The 17577-nt window shown below is 35.0% G+C and overlaps 1 protein-coding gene across 7 annotated transcripts in view; it reads left to right on the forward strand.

The window, feature by feature from the left end:
* The window catches only part of LOC139965684 (uncharacterized), a 157785-nt gene that overhangs the window by 101593 nt on the left and 38615 nt on the right, over positions 1–17577 (forward strand). Inside the window, exon 1 of one of the 7 annotated variants that reach the window (XM_071968303.1) lies at positions 8984–9127. The exons of the other annotated variants lie outside the window; for them this stretch is intronic. Coding sequence (XP_071824404.1) covers positions 9122–9127 — 6 coding nt within the window. The 5' untranslated portion in view covers positions 8984–9121. Of the gene's footprint in view, positions 1–8983; positions 9128–17577 lie in introns of those variants that run through there. 7 annotated transcript variants of the gene reach the window in all.

The raw sequence follows: 17577 nt of genomic DNA on the forward strand, positions 1-17577 counted from the left end.
TTTAAGCTATTTGATAAGTGGCTTTGTACTTGGTGTGATGGGCTCAAGTTTTATGATAAATCTGTCTTAAACATAAACTTCTCCTGACCTATGGTTGACCCTTGCTACATTTGTTTACAAATTTAATGGATGCCTTTTCAATGTTCAAACAGTTTACCACCCAGAAATAGCTAAGCCAGATAAGGAGGTGTAGAGGGTCAAAACTTTTCTGGCTATTTGTTGATGGTGGTTAAGTGTTTTGATGCTCTGACTGTGGGAACAATTAAAAGTTGCTTTTTGGTTAGGATGCTTTGCATCCATCAGAACCTATGCAGTCAAGTTGGCGTATGAGTGTGTGTGTTTGTATATATGATGCCCTAGCTTGTAAACATGGTATTTCAAGAAGGAAAAATGTGATTGATGTCATACTTGGTATGTATGTTGGTCAGGGTCAGTCGATGGTTCCTATGATATGATTTGTGGTGGGGCTGTAATGCATACCACTAAGTGGGCGGGGCTTAACGAAAAAGTCTTAAAATGTCAGTATCTCTTTCAATTGTATGTCTGATTTAGTTCATACTTGGTATGGTGATGTAAGTACATGTTCTTTGCAACAACTTCTACCTCATTCATATTCATATGTGGGTGGGACTTAATGGGAAATCATCTAAAACGGCTTGTAAACATGTTATCTCAACAAACACAAAAGTTGAATCATTGTCATACTTGGTAGATAGATGCCCTATGCTGAGTAGATGTGCCCTATTGGTTTTGGTTCCCATCTCTTGAATATTAATGAGTGGGTGAGGCTCACCATAAAACTTTTAATTGTCAATATTTTTACAACCGGCCATATGTCCGATAATAGTTCATTCTTGGTATGGTGGTGTAACTACATACTGTAGTTAGCACATATTCTTTGCAACAACAATTAGGCCTACATTTTTGGGATCAACAAAAAAAATCCGGGCACATGCTGGGCCGGGTGGGCACAAATTTTATTTCTACCTCAAGTGGATTATAGGACACATTCTTTGGGCCCGAATTTGTGGGTCCATATTTGTGGGCGTTCAAGTTTTTGGGGCAAATATATGTTTGACTCAGTTTGTTTGGGCAGAATTTTGTTGCGACCATTTAGGCACAACATTTTTAATGATACTATGTCACTAAATAGACTTTCTTAACATGATAACTGATTCCTGGTACCTTCATTTATATGTTGTAGCATTAGTCAATAGATACTCCTCTTCATTTTGGTGTGCACAAGTTCATGAATATCAACATGTATGGCCCTACCACACTAATAATATTTTTAGACATCGGAACCACTAAACGTTCTTGCTTTCTGGTTCCGAGTTGTTTTATATAGCTACATATATATTTTTGTTCAAATACAAAGCTGCTTTTGATACTGAAATCCCATTACAATATACTTCATAAGGTTGCCTATTGTCAGTTTCAAATAATAAAATTTAAAATTTCTAGAAAAATGTAATATACAAGTTTTAGCACATGTTTTAGTACATATGAAAAAGTGACTCATTGATGAAAGGTTGAGAATCGAAACAAATTTGTTATTCATTCATTTCTTTACATTCACTTAATACTATACTAACCAAGTAGTAGAATGAATCACTTCAAGATTTGCTGTCATTTGCTGAGCACTGTATTCAGCAATTAGTAATATAGACACACATACATACACAGCAGCCTCTGCAACTACATTATTACATGCTTGGAAAATTAAAAAATTAAAGAGCACTTCATCTATAACTTTAACATTAATATTGCTCTACTTACCAGTGTTACCATAGGAATGTCCTCATTTACTATGATGCAAAGTTGTTACCATAGAAACATCATCTTCCACTTAAGAACCAGTGCATCATGTTCGCATATATAGATCTTACTAGGAATACACATGCTCCGGAATTTCCACACAATGTTTCAAAAACCCATATATCGTTAAAGGCATAGCACCGTTCCGAGATAATCTAGTTCAATTCCTTTGGGTAGTGCGTTGTTCTAATGATTATAAGAGCAAACCAAAACTTCTTTCTCTGTCATTAGATTTTCCAGAACTTTGTAGTCTTAACAGCTGCCACATTGAGAATGTGTCAATTTCCTCTCATGTTGCATTATACGTTTATTATTATGTGAAACAGTAACCATAATGCATAACTAATGCAGTACCCGAAACAGTGAATTAAAAAATGATACAAATTTATCACCATTTCTTACCAAACATACCCTGGGGGTGGAGGGTGGGGGGACTACACTACCAAAGCATTTACTTTCATGATTTGTGTGCATTGCAACCTTTCAAGCATTACTTAGTTCGAGAACTGTTGCAAACTGTGTGATGAATTACACATGACGCGGTCCATCATAATACAGATTAATTTCAACAAAACTTTAGATTCTGTCAGATACACCACACAGCTTTTCCTTCCAGTTCTCCTTCGGAGCATAGAAACCTTTCTTCCTCATCCAAACATTTCATTTGCCTATAATCTTTCACTCCACTCTTTTAGTTTACTCCCCGTTCGGGAATTTGTAAGAGAAGCAAGTATGAACTGGGGAGTACCTTCTTCACAAATTTATATCGGGGAAAAGACCTGCCTGCCATGCCCGAGAAAAGTCTAAGGTGGGGCGGTGGGCGTAAACTAATCGAAACCACCTTGGTCCCAGGAATTCAAGTCCTAACCGATCTGCCCAGTTTCCTTTGTCTCCCTTGCGTGGCATGATATCTATGTAACTGCTACATATGCCCATGTTCTACAAGCAGTTGCAGCAATACATACTACCATCAATGGGAGAGAACAAAAATATTTCTCCTAGGCAGGTGTTGTTAGGTTTGAGTCAACACTGTCAGCTGAAGGTCAACCTGGTTGCCATAGTGACCAACACTTGCTCCAAGTCTCTTTGTTCTCAGCATGCTCTGGCTTATTTGTTTCTAATTTTTGTCAATTAACCACAAACTTCAATTTGCTATGAAGACTGTTAGCAGATATCTTTTGTTTGATGAGGTTATATTGAAAGGAATAATTTATTATAAAGTATTACACAGTGTTTGCCAATGTTGGCCGATGTCTGTTAATGAATAAGTTACAGCTTTAAAACAGCTGTTTGCTTTTTTTGATTGCCAAATTTTCACAATAAGTCTGGAAGTGAGCTCGATCTTCGAAATCATACTAGATGATTTTATCTAGAGTACAGTTAATGTTGAATAGAGTAAATTGTTAAATACAGAGTAACAGTTCATATAGTCCTGTTTAATTAATTTGAGACCTGTTATTGTACATTTCCAAGTTATTATTAATGCTGTATCATACAAGACTTTTGAAATTTTCAAAATTTCATTGTTTCTGGCCGTCAACGAATCAGAAAGCTTCCTTGAGGTGTCTTAAATCATATTCTCTGAGTCTAAGCTGTAAGCGCCAGTTCATTAGTATCCAAGAAATGGGAATATACAGGACTTACACTGTACCTGTAATTCTTCTCATAATTATTGAAGACATGATCTTTTTAAACATAATTTTTCACAACTAGCAAATAGATTGAGGTATATTTACAGGATCATACAAAATAGTTTGGAGATCTGTAAATAGGAGAGATCACGTGCTCAAAAGACTCCAACCGTATCTTAAGGCACTGTTAGGACTGATATGTGACAGTGCCCTCTATAGAAAGCACTGCAGATCCCCATTATAAAGATATCCCAGGAATGTTAGTTGAGTCGAAATTTTTACCAATTTCGCAGCGCGAATCAACTGTACATATTTACTTCAACATTTCCATTATCGTCATGATTTCTGACATATCATTCAAAATAATGATACTTGTGTTATAACCTAGATGTGACATGTCACATAATTTATCTTGTGTTATAACCTAGATGTGGCATGTCACAGGATTTACCTTGTGTTATAACCTAGATGTGGCATGTCACAGGATTTACCTTGTGTTATAACCTAGATGTGGCATGTCACAGGATTTGCCTTGTGTTATAACCTCGCTGTGACGTGTCACAGGATTTGCCTTGTGTTATAACCTAGATGTGGCATGTCACAGGATTTACCTTGTGTTATAACCTAGATGTGGCATGTCACAGGATTTACCTTGTGTTATAACCTAGATGTGGCATGTCACAGGATTTGCCTTGTGTTATAACCTACGTGTGACATGTCACACAGTACTTGCCTTTCGTTATAACCTAGATGTAATGTGTCAAAGGATTTGCCTTGTGTTATAACATACATAGATGTGACATGTCACATGATTTGCCTTGTGTTATAACATACATAGATGTGACATGTCACAGGATTTGCCTTGCGTTATAACCTAGATGTGACGTGTCACAGAATTTGCCTTGCGTTATAACCTAGATGTGACGTGTCGCACAGTATTTGCCTTGTGTCATAACCTAGATGCGACATGTCACACAGTATTTGCCTTGTGTTATAACCTACGTGTGACATGTCACACAGTACTTGCCTTTCGTTATTACCTAGATGTAATGTGTCAAAGGATTTGCCCTGTGTTATAACATACATAGATGTGACATGTCACAGGATTTGCCTTGTGTTATAACCTACATAGATGTGACATGTCACACAGTATTTGCCAGTTCAGATCTACGTTCACTATTTTCAATGTCACCCTAAATGCTACTGTACCAACCTTTATACCTACAAAGATTCATTCACTCTCTCTATTAAGAGTATCGTCTGCATCTTATGTGACATGTTACAGTATTTCCTCTCAGATTTTTACTGCCATTTTCCCCCCTTTATTTTGTAATTCTGGATTCATTACGTTTGCTTCTCCAGCAATATATCCCTTTGGTCTTCATTATCTGTGAAGAGTGCTATTATTTCCCAAGGGACCGACCACGTTGCCAGTGTGTCTGGCATTTGGTACACAGATACAGGTCTTGCGATTGTGTTCTCTTATTGAAAAAAAAGAAACAGCTTCTCTACTCGCTCTCCCTCTCTATCTCTGTTTTTTCTTGATCACCTAGTGTTCTCTTCTCTGAGTGTTTTACAAGCTGGAAGTATGCCAAATTATTGCGAATCATTTGCATAATAAAAAATTGTCGACGCTTTGATGGATAGGATTCATTTTGCGAGTGGAGGTTACACTTATTATAATCGGTGCAAGTACTTTTACACTCGAATGGTTTTATTCTGAGCTTTCCATAAAATATTACGAGGTAGATGATATTAACAATTTCATGGGCTTGTCAATCAGGAGCATCATAGATCCCTCATTACCAGAGGGTAGCGGTAATTGATGGTCAGTGAATGAGTTTCAGTAGTATAGGACAGGTTTACTACGCGTGACTGTATTCATGTACGGAAAATTGAATCAAGGTACACCCAACTGTTACGTGGTGGTGGTTGTGGTACCATAAAGTTAAAGCAATTTTCTGCCGGTAAAATTGAAACATGTAAATAAAGAGAGAAAAAAAATGTAGCAAATAAAATTTGTCACCAATCAGTTGTGGTGATAATTAAAGTGGGCATAATTAGGATCATGGCGAGAAACTACAGAACCAGGCACAGTTCTAACTGTAGTGGAAAATTGGAAAACATGTTATGAAACTATTAGGGAGGTGGATCTAGCCATAATAATAAAAAAGAAATAATTCATTGTTTCACAGAAATGGGTGGACTATTCCTTTTAGGAAGCTTGGTTACTTTCCTCCACAAATTTGGTGGTATTATCATTGTTGGTGTTGTTAAATTTGTGACTGGATCTACAGATATCTGGCACCCCTACAGTCTGATTTCTGTATTCCTTTCACATTTTTTTGATCTATAACTGGTCATGTACTACAAGACAATTAGACTTTTGCTTGACCAAATGATCCTTGATCCCTTGTAATTACAGTAGCCCGATATATTTATGATCCACAACGGATCACTTACAGAAAGAGGTCCCTCTAATCGTTAACTTCTGTGTAATGGAACATGCTGAATCAACGACAACGTTGCTAACAGTTCAACATCTGCACGATTTAGTGTTAAGTTGCAGCGTATATATATCTTATGTACAGCTAAAAATTCTCTGACATAATATATGCAGGTATTGCATCACACACTATGGGCCTATACTATCTTTGATAGATCATAAGCTTTATAGCAGTTTATTTTATTATGTTATATAAAATTGGGATACCAGCTAAGGAAACCAAGGTCAGATTTTATGGCGACACTCTGCAAATAAATTAAGAGGAAGAATATCGCACACTATAAGTACGGAAGAATTGCCAAACAACAGTTAAACATTGGCTTATAACTGCTAACCATTTTGTAATAGATTGATTCATGTAAGCAAAATTTTCCAAAAACCCAATATCAGGACATTTCTGATAAATCACGAAACTACTGTAACATTTGATCCAGGGTTTTTGTGAGTATGAGTTGGATTACCAGCGTATGGAGAAAATAAGGTACAAGTTAGTTAATATGTAGTCAGCATGTGGGTAAACAGGGAGGGTGAAAATAGATGGTTATAGGGTCCCAAAATCGACTGGAATGACCCCCAAATTACCCACTTATCATTTAGCGTTGCCAACGCCTCTTCAAGATTTCTGTTTTGTAAAATGTTCTCTGAATTTATGAGACACTGATGGAGAAAAGCATTCATCATATTCTGGTAAATCTATATGAGCGTGATAATATTTGTGATTTCTGATCAACATCACGGTAATTTGGTAAATTTTACTGCTTGTCGACTGACGTACGACCTAGAATCCTAGCGGAATTAAGACCAACCAAGCCCCCATGCTCCGAATGCCTGCAAACTAACTTCAACTACATGTTGGATTTTAATTTTAAATAAACATAAAAAATAAATCAATATTTGTTGGCTAAGTACAAAGAATTAAATTTTAGTCATCTGGCAAAAAATCCTGCTACCCATGCCACAGGAAATTTTTTCACAACACAATTTTGGGACACGCCCCCAAGGTTCGCGGAACTGTCAGAATAATGTAACAGATTATGGTTTTTGGATAATTTATATTGTTTTAATGATTGAATTGTGCCACCACCATAGTGTGACAATTTCAATGCAAAACTGCAACTTCAGAAACCACTTGGGAACGAGCACAATTTATGGTGCACTTACCTCAAGTCATGTGGAATAAACTCTACTGTTCTGTGTTTGTTCCATAATTGCTTCTTCCTTTAACTATTATCTCTATTATCGACATTTGCCTGCCTATTTTTGGCGAATATGTATAAAGTTGTTATCTCAGCTGGGTAAGAGGTGTAATGACCTTGTTAGTAAATGAAGACATTTGCCACAGGGTTAGCTATATATATATTAATCCACTCAACATCACTAATATCACTTGTAACTTGTTTGCCTTGATCTTCATTAGCATAATTTACAAATACTTTTAATTAAAATGCAAAGCAGTGGCCAAAGGGCAGCTGGATGTATTCTTCTGTAAAAGACGATACAAATAGCATGTTGATTTAATAACTATATGTACACGTGCAATAATAGGGTAAGTATAGTTAATGGAAAAAGAGCAAAGACAATTATGGTTAGAAAGGGATTCGAACCAGGGACCTCTTTAGTTACAAGCCCAGGGCCGAATTTCCCCGTAAAATTCCTTCCCTGCCGCTTCTAAGGTTGTATGGAATCAAACTGGGGCGTGGTCCCTGGTTTAACACAGTATTCAAGGTACAGTGGTGTCTGACTGGCACCCCCAGAAAAGTAACATATGGGGGTCGTCACCAACTAAGGGCTGGATGATTGCCCAGTAATTAGATCCCTGGGATTGTAATCCAGAGGTCGCTGGTTCGAATCCCATTCTAGGCCATCAATTTCTTTGTTCTTTTTCCGCCGTCTAAAATTTTCGAGTCAAAGTTTTTGATTGAGTTGATTTGAGTTGCAAGTTTGTATCTGTCAATTAATACCTAGCCATTGTAATATGGATTTCCCCTCGGTCTGTTCCATATGAAAACTATCTCAGTAAATACTGTCACTTAATTAGTTTTTCCTAATTAACAAGTTACTAACTATATAATGCAGAACTGACAAATTTGTGTTCTACAAAGTTTATTGCTTGTTAATGATTTTTTTTTTAATTGACAAAAAACAAACGTTGAAGTTTAATGCCCAACGTCATCCTCTTTGATAAGATCTTGTTCGAAGGACGTAATTTACCTTCCTTCAGGTATCGTTTATTTCCTTAAATAACCTTTCTTCAGGAATCGAATATTTCCTTAAAGACAGCTGCACGATACAGTAGCAAATGATTGCGGCAATTTAGATGCAGCCGTGTTTTAGCACACGTGCAGTTCTTTTGACATTCTGTACAGTTAACCGGCTTACCTCAGCATAGCTGTCTTCTAAGTCACACTCTGTCACACTTTTGGTAATTTTGTTAGAAATAATAATTAGCACAGAGAAGTCCGACAGGCCCTCTTTCCGATTAAAAGGACTGTATTTGTTGCAAAATAATGTTATTAAAATAGTTGCTAAAGTATCAAAGGTAATGGTATTTACAGAAGAATCAGTTCTAGTACATCTCTGAACAGTTTTGTAGTCGTGTATTCTATTCACCGTACATGGTTTGTTTTCCCTCGGAGCAATATATCACTATATAGATGCAAAATAGGTCAATGGTTAAATTTTTAATTCCTTCAATTAGAAATCTGGAACACTTTCCATAGTGGTACAGAGAAGGGGAGAAAAAAAATTGGATTTGCTCTTTATTTCTTTTTCTTGTTTCTTTCTTACTTCACTTTTATAAATAAATTTGTTAAAAATCAATGAATCACTAACGCATCGGTGACATTTGCCCACGGCCAATGAGTCATGGTGCGTTTATGTGTTTGTATATACGCTCCAAGTAATAGTTTGTCATGGCTGACGTTTTACAACTGCTCGGTGACACATTATGACTAAATGTATTGCCATGCTTTGGGGAACGAGTGCTGGGCTACACGCTAGCTTGAGTTTATGAATGGAACCGGTTCTCCGTAACTGCTTCTCAGACTGGGATTGTAACAGTGCGAAATAGAGACTGCGATACAGGGTTAAATTTCCATCTCTCCCGCGGTACACGGAGAGAGGTTTTAGTCTCAGAGGCAGAGTGGTGACAGCAGTCTGTCTGGATATGAAGGTAAAAAAATCGAGACAAAAATTGGTAAAAGTATAGATATGTATATCATTGGGAAATATCTACCAATAATCGGTTAGCATTTATGTTACAGAAATAATAATAAGTATGTATTAGTTAAAGTAATGTATTGTCACGGAAGAATTGTATTGATTTTGTATAGCAATTTCTTTCTAGCTGATGGGACATATCATATCACTGGAGTTGATGTCAAGTTTTTGGAACAATTTGAATTAAATAGGACATATGCTTATAGGTCTACTTACCTGAGACATAGTTATATGCATTAGATGGTGTATATTTGTATGTCAGTTGTTGGTATGTTTGTGTGTTTGTTTATGTGTAGATCGCATAATAGAATCTTTGTCATTATTATAAACATGATCAAACTTTACCATGAACAAGAAGAAATATCCTTTTATTAAATGTTTCTTTATAGGTGTGAGTTGAGACATTAATCAATATCAAATATAATTTACCGTAAGTACCCTAATTAGTAATTGCGGCTCACAGCAATATCATATTTTTAATTTTAGAGAAATCTTTGGGAAGTGTTGCTATTACCATTTGTATTCTATTGGGTTATAATTAGCATATTTCTCCTTCACTTATTTTGTCGCTTTAAATATCTTTTTATGCAAAATAAATGTCTTTTTTCATTGTGTAATTTAATGATTTTTGTGTAATTTAATGATAACTGTTTTCAAGCTACGTATCTCTTATCAGTACTACAGGGTCAGGATAGCTCATTGTGTTCTTTCTAGCTTTCATACAGACTCAGTATTGCACATATATGATATTTGTTTCATGTTACATCGATAACTTGATTACTTAAATAGTTAAACTTAGTATTGGAATAACGGAATTAAAGTGAAAAACTTGCAATTTTATGAAGGAAAACTTCAGATATGACAAATCAGATTTTTTGCAGCTGTAAATTAAGGAGAGTTATTCATCAAAGTACCTCTATACCCGAATGCTTAAATTAGGATGATTGGATTTAGTTGGGTACCATATCTTTAATGAGTACCACTTGGGTACCATATCCGGACGTGAGTACCACTTTGGGTACCATCCCGGATGCTTAAATTAGAATGATTGGATTTAGTTGGGTACCATATCTTTAAATGAGTACCACCTGGGTACCATATCCGGAAATGAGTACCACTTTGGGTACCATATCGGAAAATGAGGATGATTGGTTTTTACATGGGTACCGCATAAGTAAGATGAGTGCTACTTGGTTACCACAGGGGCTAATGAGTGCTACTGGGGTACCACTTGGATATACCACAGGTATCAACATTACCACATGTAACTACTGATGATGTGTTTGCTCCTCCTTTGATGGTTTGTGTGCTCAGATATCATTAGCACACATTCAGTAACAGCACTGGCCCCAGTTCCTTCCAAATCTTAAAGTAGAAGTTATTAAAAAAGTAAAAGTAAAAGTTATTTGTTGCATGCAGAGAGATATGTTTTTTTTTTTGCGGTAGGGATGGAATAAATAAGCTTGTAATTTAAATGTTCCCCAGTTTATCATTAAGCATCTAATGAAGGTTTATTCCATCGATAAAATTGTCGTTTAATGTTATTCATTATTCGTCGTCGACTCCATATTCAATTAAAATTTAATGTTTAAAAAAAAAAAAAATCTTTTTTTTAATTAAACTATAGAGCTCTTATAAATGTTGTGGCATTTAAGCTATTTATTGCTGGTATATGAGATATATATATATATATCTATATATATAAGATATTTATGTTTCTAGCATTGTTGGTAACAGTAAATTTATCAGCAATTATCTGATGGGGGAGTCTTCTTAATTAATATTGGACTGGTTCTTTAGGGTTCATCATCCTATAGACATTAACCCTTCCAAACTATTATTAATGCTGCATGCTTATATGCACATAGTCTATCCATTTCTGACTTCATAGTGGTGTTGGCAGTGTATAACCTTCTCCATACAGTAATACTTTGAAAGTTAAATTGAGGCTGAATAAGTTTAAGTTAGCATAGTAAAATTAATGGATACCCAAATATAGGTATAGAACCAAACATTTTGATCTACATTTGTCAATGTGAAGGAATAGCTAACAAATAATATGGTGTCCAAGTAATAAAGTTATTTTGCATACTGGATATGCCACACAATTCTGTTTTAATTATGGTGACTCTATCAGTTCCTCCAACTAATTTTCAGAATTAAGTCACAACGGGGTGTAAACAGCAAGAAGACAAAAGATAAGACAATAGACATAAGTTTGTGTGGTTCCTTCATGGTTTATTGAAAATTTGGCTTAACTGTTCTACAATATGTCAAGCTACTTCACACTAACTATAACGACCAATTGGATCTACTACCATGTATACATGTTATGAATCCTAGAATGTAAAAACTGAGTTCCGTACAGTAACTCTGACGTAATCGACAGATTATTGTTATAAGACTGATTTAAGGCAAACCTTCTCAAAGACACATATACCACTTCCAATAAGTTGTTTCCTTCTTTACAATAGTTTAATTAGTACACACAATGGTAGTCAGATATATATATATATTCACAAACATAGCCATAAAAGCTAGTCAGGTAAATATATAATACATAACTGCTTGTGATGTGCACAGCTGGTTTACACAATGATAGTCAAAATATATAGACAAACACAGCCCTAAAAGCTAGTCAGGTAAATATATAATACATACAGTAACTGCTTGTGGTGCAGCCCGTTTACACAATGGTAGTCAAGGTATATATATAGTGACAAACACAACCCTAAAAGCTAGGCAGGTAAATACATAATACATAACTGCTTGTGATGCAGCCAGTGCACACAATGTTAGTCAAGATATATATAGTAACAAACACAACCCTAAAAGCTAGGCTGGTAAATATATAATACATAACTGCTTGTGATGCAGCCGATAGCTAATCATCTTTCTTGAACCCTATCAAAAAATACAACATAAACTCTACCCCTGTGAGACATTTCTGAAATTCTAACCTTCATCTCCAGGTGATACGGCTTGACATAAAAGCTCCGTCCGTATATTGATCAGAAGCTTTTCTCTAAAGTGACTGAACTCTGAATCTAGTTACTGATGATTTAGCTCATTTTTGGTATGCCTCCCATTACTGTACACAGTACCTTATTGATAGTTAGCAACTGATATATGTTTGTGTACTTCTACCTACTGATACTCAGACTATTTAATCCCTGCTGCATCTCGATCCCATCTTCATCATCACCACATCTGACCTTATACTCCTCTTCTTCTTCATCCCTTCAATATCATCCTTGCTCTGCTCTAGTTATCAGTTGCAAATATTTTCTTTTACAGCTGACACAGGCTGTAAATTATCTCTTCTGATGCTTGTAATTTCTTTCTTTCGCTTCCTCTCTGGGTTTTTTTTTTCCTTCGCCCTTCCAACTATCTTTTTCTTCACCAGTATCTTGTCCTCCATCGGTCAATTGTCCATAAGAAATCCTGCGGCCAAATTCATCTCAGGAAGCAAAGAACGCAGGCAGAAAATTGACCTGTAGCAGTAAATCAGCACTCCGTTGTTTTGTTGTAATTGTCAAAGGCTTGAGCCATTCATCTTTCCATACATATCACTAAAATTGTTTTCTCCCAAATTAAAGATTGCTCGAGGTGTGGTTGCATTTATTAATTCACTTCCAGAGAACAGAATGAATCTGTTTACAATGACAAAACGAGCTGGATTTTTTTCTTTCTTCTTCTCTTTGCCATCTTTGTATAAAACTGTACAAGTTGTGCTTTAAACTTTTCAGTTTTACTTCTTTTTAAATAAAAAACTAAAAGCAAATCTTGTGTAACTATTTCTGCTTTGGCCGATTTTTTTCATCTTCTTAAAGATTAACTGAGTATTACTTGGTAGGCCTACGCATATATATCAGATTGTGTATTGGAATATATTAAAAGTTGCAAAGAAATTAGCAAAATATGTATGTGGGATTTGTTTTGATAAATTAGTAATATGTTTTATGAATTGTAGGTAAATAATTATGCAAACCAGCAGTTTGATTTAAGAAATAATTATATTGTAATATTATTTCTATAGTGTTGCTGGTAGTGTAAAACCACAAGTTTTTATTTTATACATGAATAGCAATTTTATAGACATCAATTACCATTTATGAGAATGCTAATAATGTGAGCTGAGTTGTCAGTCTTTTATTCAAATTTGAAACCAAGTCTTTACAAGTTTAGGTAGTCAGTACTTTAAGCAACCTTGTTTGGTTATTAATTTATTTATTTATAAATATATATATATATATATATATATTTATTATTTTATTATTTTTGTGTGTGTCCTGCTTACCAACATTTAAGCTTTTGTAATTTTACAATGATTAATTACAGCAAGGTAAATTTTTAACATCAGTATCAATTAAGGACAACACTTTTATAACACAGATATAAAATGACTGTGTTTGAGAGATTATAACCTTTGACCTATGAAAAGCAAATCACAGAGGAATGTGTTGTACTTATTTGTGACGTAGTTCTTTTCATAAATGCATGAATGGTTACATATTAATTAATATTAGTCTGAATATACCCAGCCGTCGTGTGAGCAAGTACTCTATCAATTTTTTTTCTTTCCAATAATTAACTCCAGTTTGATGTACAATTTGTATTATTTATTAAGTGCATACAGTAGGCTTTATGGCTCTTGATAGAGTTGCTGGACTTCCGAGGTTGCTCTGGGATACACTGTGACTTTATAAAGTGTAATTATACCTGATCAGATGCTATTGACAGGAATCGGAAGTTCCAACCTTTCCCAGCAGCTGGTTTTGTTTTGAAACACCTCTCACCAAACAACCAATGAGCACAAGTCCTATTGTTGTCGTTGGCTTACCAAAAAGGTGTTACAACACATGTTTAACATCTCTAGACAGTGGATGCTTTTGAAAACAATTTGTTAAACAAGCTATTCTGACGTAAAACATAGATGTATTGCATGTAAAGGCCTAGCCTAATTAGCATATAGGACACTGGGCTGGAGGTGTTATTATCATCAGCTATGAGATGTGGCAAATTACAAGTTGATTGATCAGTCTTTATTTTGAGAAGAAATATGCAGCGTAGGATTCATATAGAACAAAGTGCTGTTTTCTTCTTGAGTCATAAATAGGCCTGGGGTGTTCACTCAAGAATTAATGTTTGTATCATTTCAGAGTGAAGAATACACAAAGTGATTAATTAGCAACAGTTATTTGATAGTAAGAAATTTTATAATGCTAATTTGATTTACAGTGCAATTTTGCAAGTTAAGATTGTTAGCTAAATTTATGGTAAAATTTCAGTTCAAATAGAAGGAAATTGAATTTAAAAAGAAAATGATATTTTTTAATTTCTTAGCATGATCAGTTTGAAAAGCAATCTCATGTTGAGTAAAACTCACTAGCTGCTTTGAAATGCTGTCAGAATCCCCCCCAAACAAAAAAAAAGCAAAAAGTGCAAATTCAAATTTTTCTTCTTGATTTTACCAATGAGAGACATTTCATACTTTGGTCAATACACTTTACAGTATGAACTAACTATACGTATGTTGAGGAGGTTTAATATATCTTCCTGCATATGATTCTTCGACACAGCCATTGAACTTTCATCAGTTTACAGCTCTGCCAATTAGGCTGTGAATAGCTGATTCTTTTTTGTAAGATATGCAAGCCAAAATATTGATTTTTTTTTTTTTGTGTAGAGTGAGCAAACTTTTTTTTTGTTTTTTGCAGCATCTGTTATCACGGGTGTTCTAATCATGTGCGAAGAGTTCAACAAAGCACAAGGAAATATATTAGCAGCAAAATAAAAGAGAAAAAAGTAATATATATATGAAGTTACTTGTTTGACATGTGTTGTGTAATTTTGATCAAAACTAGCAGACAAATTAGCCAAAATATTGGTCAATCTTTTTTTGTTTCCAGGAATAGATTACAATATTACGAGTTTAATTTGGAGGAGATTTATTTACATTGAACTCTCTCAGTAATTAATACTGTTCAAGATTTCTGTTGGCTTCAGTCCTAATATTTGAAACTGTTTCACTGACCCAGCTGGCCTCAAATTTTAATTAAAATGGTGCTTTTGTTCCTTCACGCTTACATAATTTGTTCAGTTTCCCGGAAGATGTGCTTAAAGTAAACATTAACAGAATAATTGTTCTATGGAGGATTCATTATTTACAGTTGAACAACATGTTGGTCTGTACTAGTATCATGTATTCATTACTTTCTTTAGAATTCCATTTTTGTGTTTTGTCTACTAGCTATAATTAAGAATGTTCTTACATTAATACATTCAGTTCACCGAAACAGTAGCTTGCTATAGCTATAATCTATAGTCCTTCTGTAAGTATACAGTAGCCTGCTATAGCTATCATAGTCATACTGTAAGTAAACAGTAGCCTGCTATACTGTAGCTATCATATTCCTTCTGTAAGAATGTAGCTTGCTATAGCTATCATAGTCCTACTGTTAGTATACAGTAGCTTGCTATAGCTATAATCTATAGTCCTTCTGTAAGAATACAGTAGCTTGCTATAGCTATCATAGTCATACTGTAATTATACAGTAGCCTGCCATAACTATCATAGTCATACTGTAAGTATGCAGTAGCCTGCTATAACTATCATAGTCCTACTGTGAGTATACAGTAGCTTGCTATAGCTTTAATAGTCCTACTGCAAGTAAAGTTACTTGCTATCAAAGTTATAGCAAAGCAGAACATAATTAATTCTGTAATCCATATCTTAAGAAGGGGAAATGTCGAGAACATTTGTGTGATACAATTCTGTAAACTTCTACCCCCTGAACAGGCTGTTTCCCCCTCATGTAATTTGTTTGAATTTAACGACTAATGAATCTTGATTATTCATTCAGTGTACAAGCTACCCCCCAAGAAACTTGTCTGTTTTCTCACCTTGTTTGGGATTAAGATATGTTGTCATTAAAATAAGCTGTTTGTAAAGTATAATTCTGCTTACAGAGACAAATTTTGCCTTCATTAAATAACCTAACACGACAACTATGATTGGGCGTGTCGGATTCTTCTGCCTGCAAAGCCGGTCACACGGCTCAGCTCCCTGAAATTAGGAACAATTTAATGCTCTTTCTTTTTCATCTAGTCCCTTCTTTGTTCTTTCACCACAAAATGTAATTCAACAAAGTTTTACAAACCTTTTCCTGGGATTTGATACAGTTTCGGATATACTGGAACTAATTAGTCAAAATTACAGATCGCCTAACATATTAAACAATATTTTAATTTGAGTTATCTCTAATGTGCCAAAAAGGAGCTCAATTCTTGGGATATACTGACAAGAGCATAATTTAGCTATATTTACTAAGAGCTTGTTGCAGTAGCATTGCCAGATAATGTCCATGGGGTGCCTTGCAATATACTGCTTCTAGAATAAAAAAAGTTTCATTGTTTTTAGTATCGTTGCAAAATATGAACGGCATGATAAACATAATTTATCCATTTTTTTGCATTCTATATAATTATGTTATTATAAACATTAGTAAGTTAAATGCATGATTTGCTGTCGTTTAATTTACTTGCGATCTCTCTTAAAAATGAGTAGACATATACGGTATAGCTAATAGTGTATGATCTAAGAAACGTGGTCAACACTCAACACCAATGTACCGTGGTGGAGAAGTTAGGGGAAACATGTGAAAGTTTTATCAATCCAGAGTTGTGTCCAAGAACTCATTGTTTATCAGCAATAGCTTCTTCGTTCTTGTCATGGTTGTTTAATGTTAAGAAATGCCCAATTTAACCGCAGAGGTGACAATACACACAAAGTTTGTACAAGGTCACATTTTATACGCTTTTCTTCTTCATGTAAGCGTTGTTCTTGTAGTAAATTCTTGTTTGCGAGAGCAAGTATTTGACGAGCTTTTTTCCAAATGTTTGTTAACTAGCAACTTCTCTCCTTGCTAAGGTCTTGCCAAGGTGATCTTTAACATTGCAAATGTGGTGCAAATTTCATTCATTTATACTTTTACGTACACCTCTTAATCTTCTTACCTTGAGAAGCGAGTTAAATTCTTTTTGAGCCATTCATATGCATTTATTAGCAGTATCTCACCTCTAGGAAGAGGCCAAAACAGAGACCAAAATAAGAGCAGTGAAAGTGTTTGCCTCGGGAAAAAGTGCCTTCTGACCAATTAGGTGGGATGCATCAGACTTTGCTCTGGATCCCGTTCGTAAAGGGGGAAGTAAACAGTACAATTTGCATATTTTGTGGTATAAAATGTAACTCAAGGACAATCCACATTAGCAGCAAGACTTAAAGAAGATCAAGGAATGAACCCAAAACGAAATGCTGTTACATTATGTCGTTAATTTTTGTATCCAAAACTAGACTGTTAAAGACGGTCCTTTCCATGGACATTATTAGATTTTTGACAT

The sequence above is a fragment of the Apostichopus japonicus genome, chromosome 3 (assembly GCF_037975245.1).
Source record: "Apostichopus japonicus isolate 1M-3 chromosome 3, ASM3797524v1, whole genome shotgun sequence".
In the NCBI taxonomy this organism is placed as follows: domain Eukaryota; kingdom Metazoa; phylum Echinodermata; class Holothuroidea; order Aspidochirotida; family Stichopodidae; genus Apostichopus; species Apostichopus japonicus.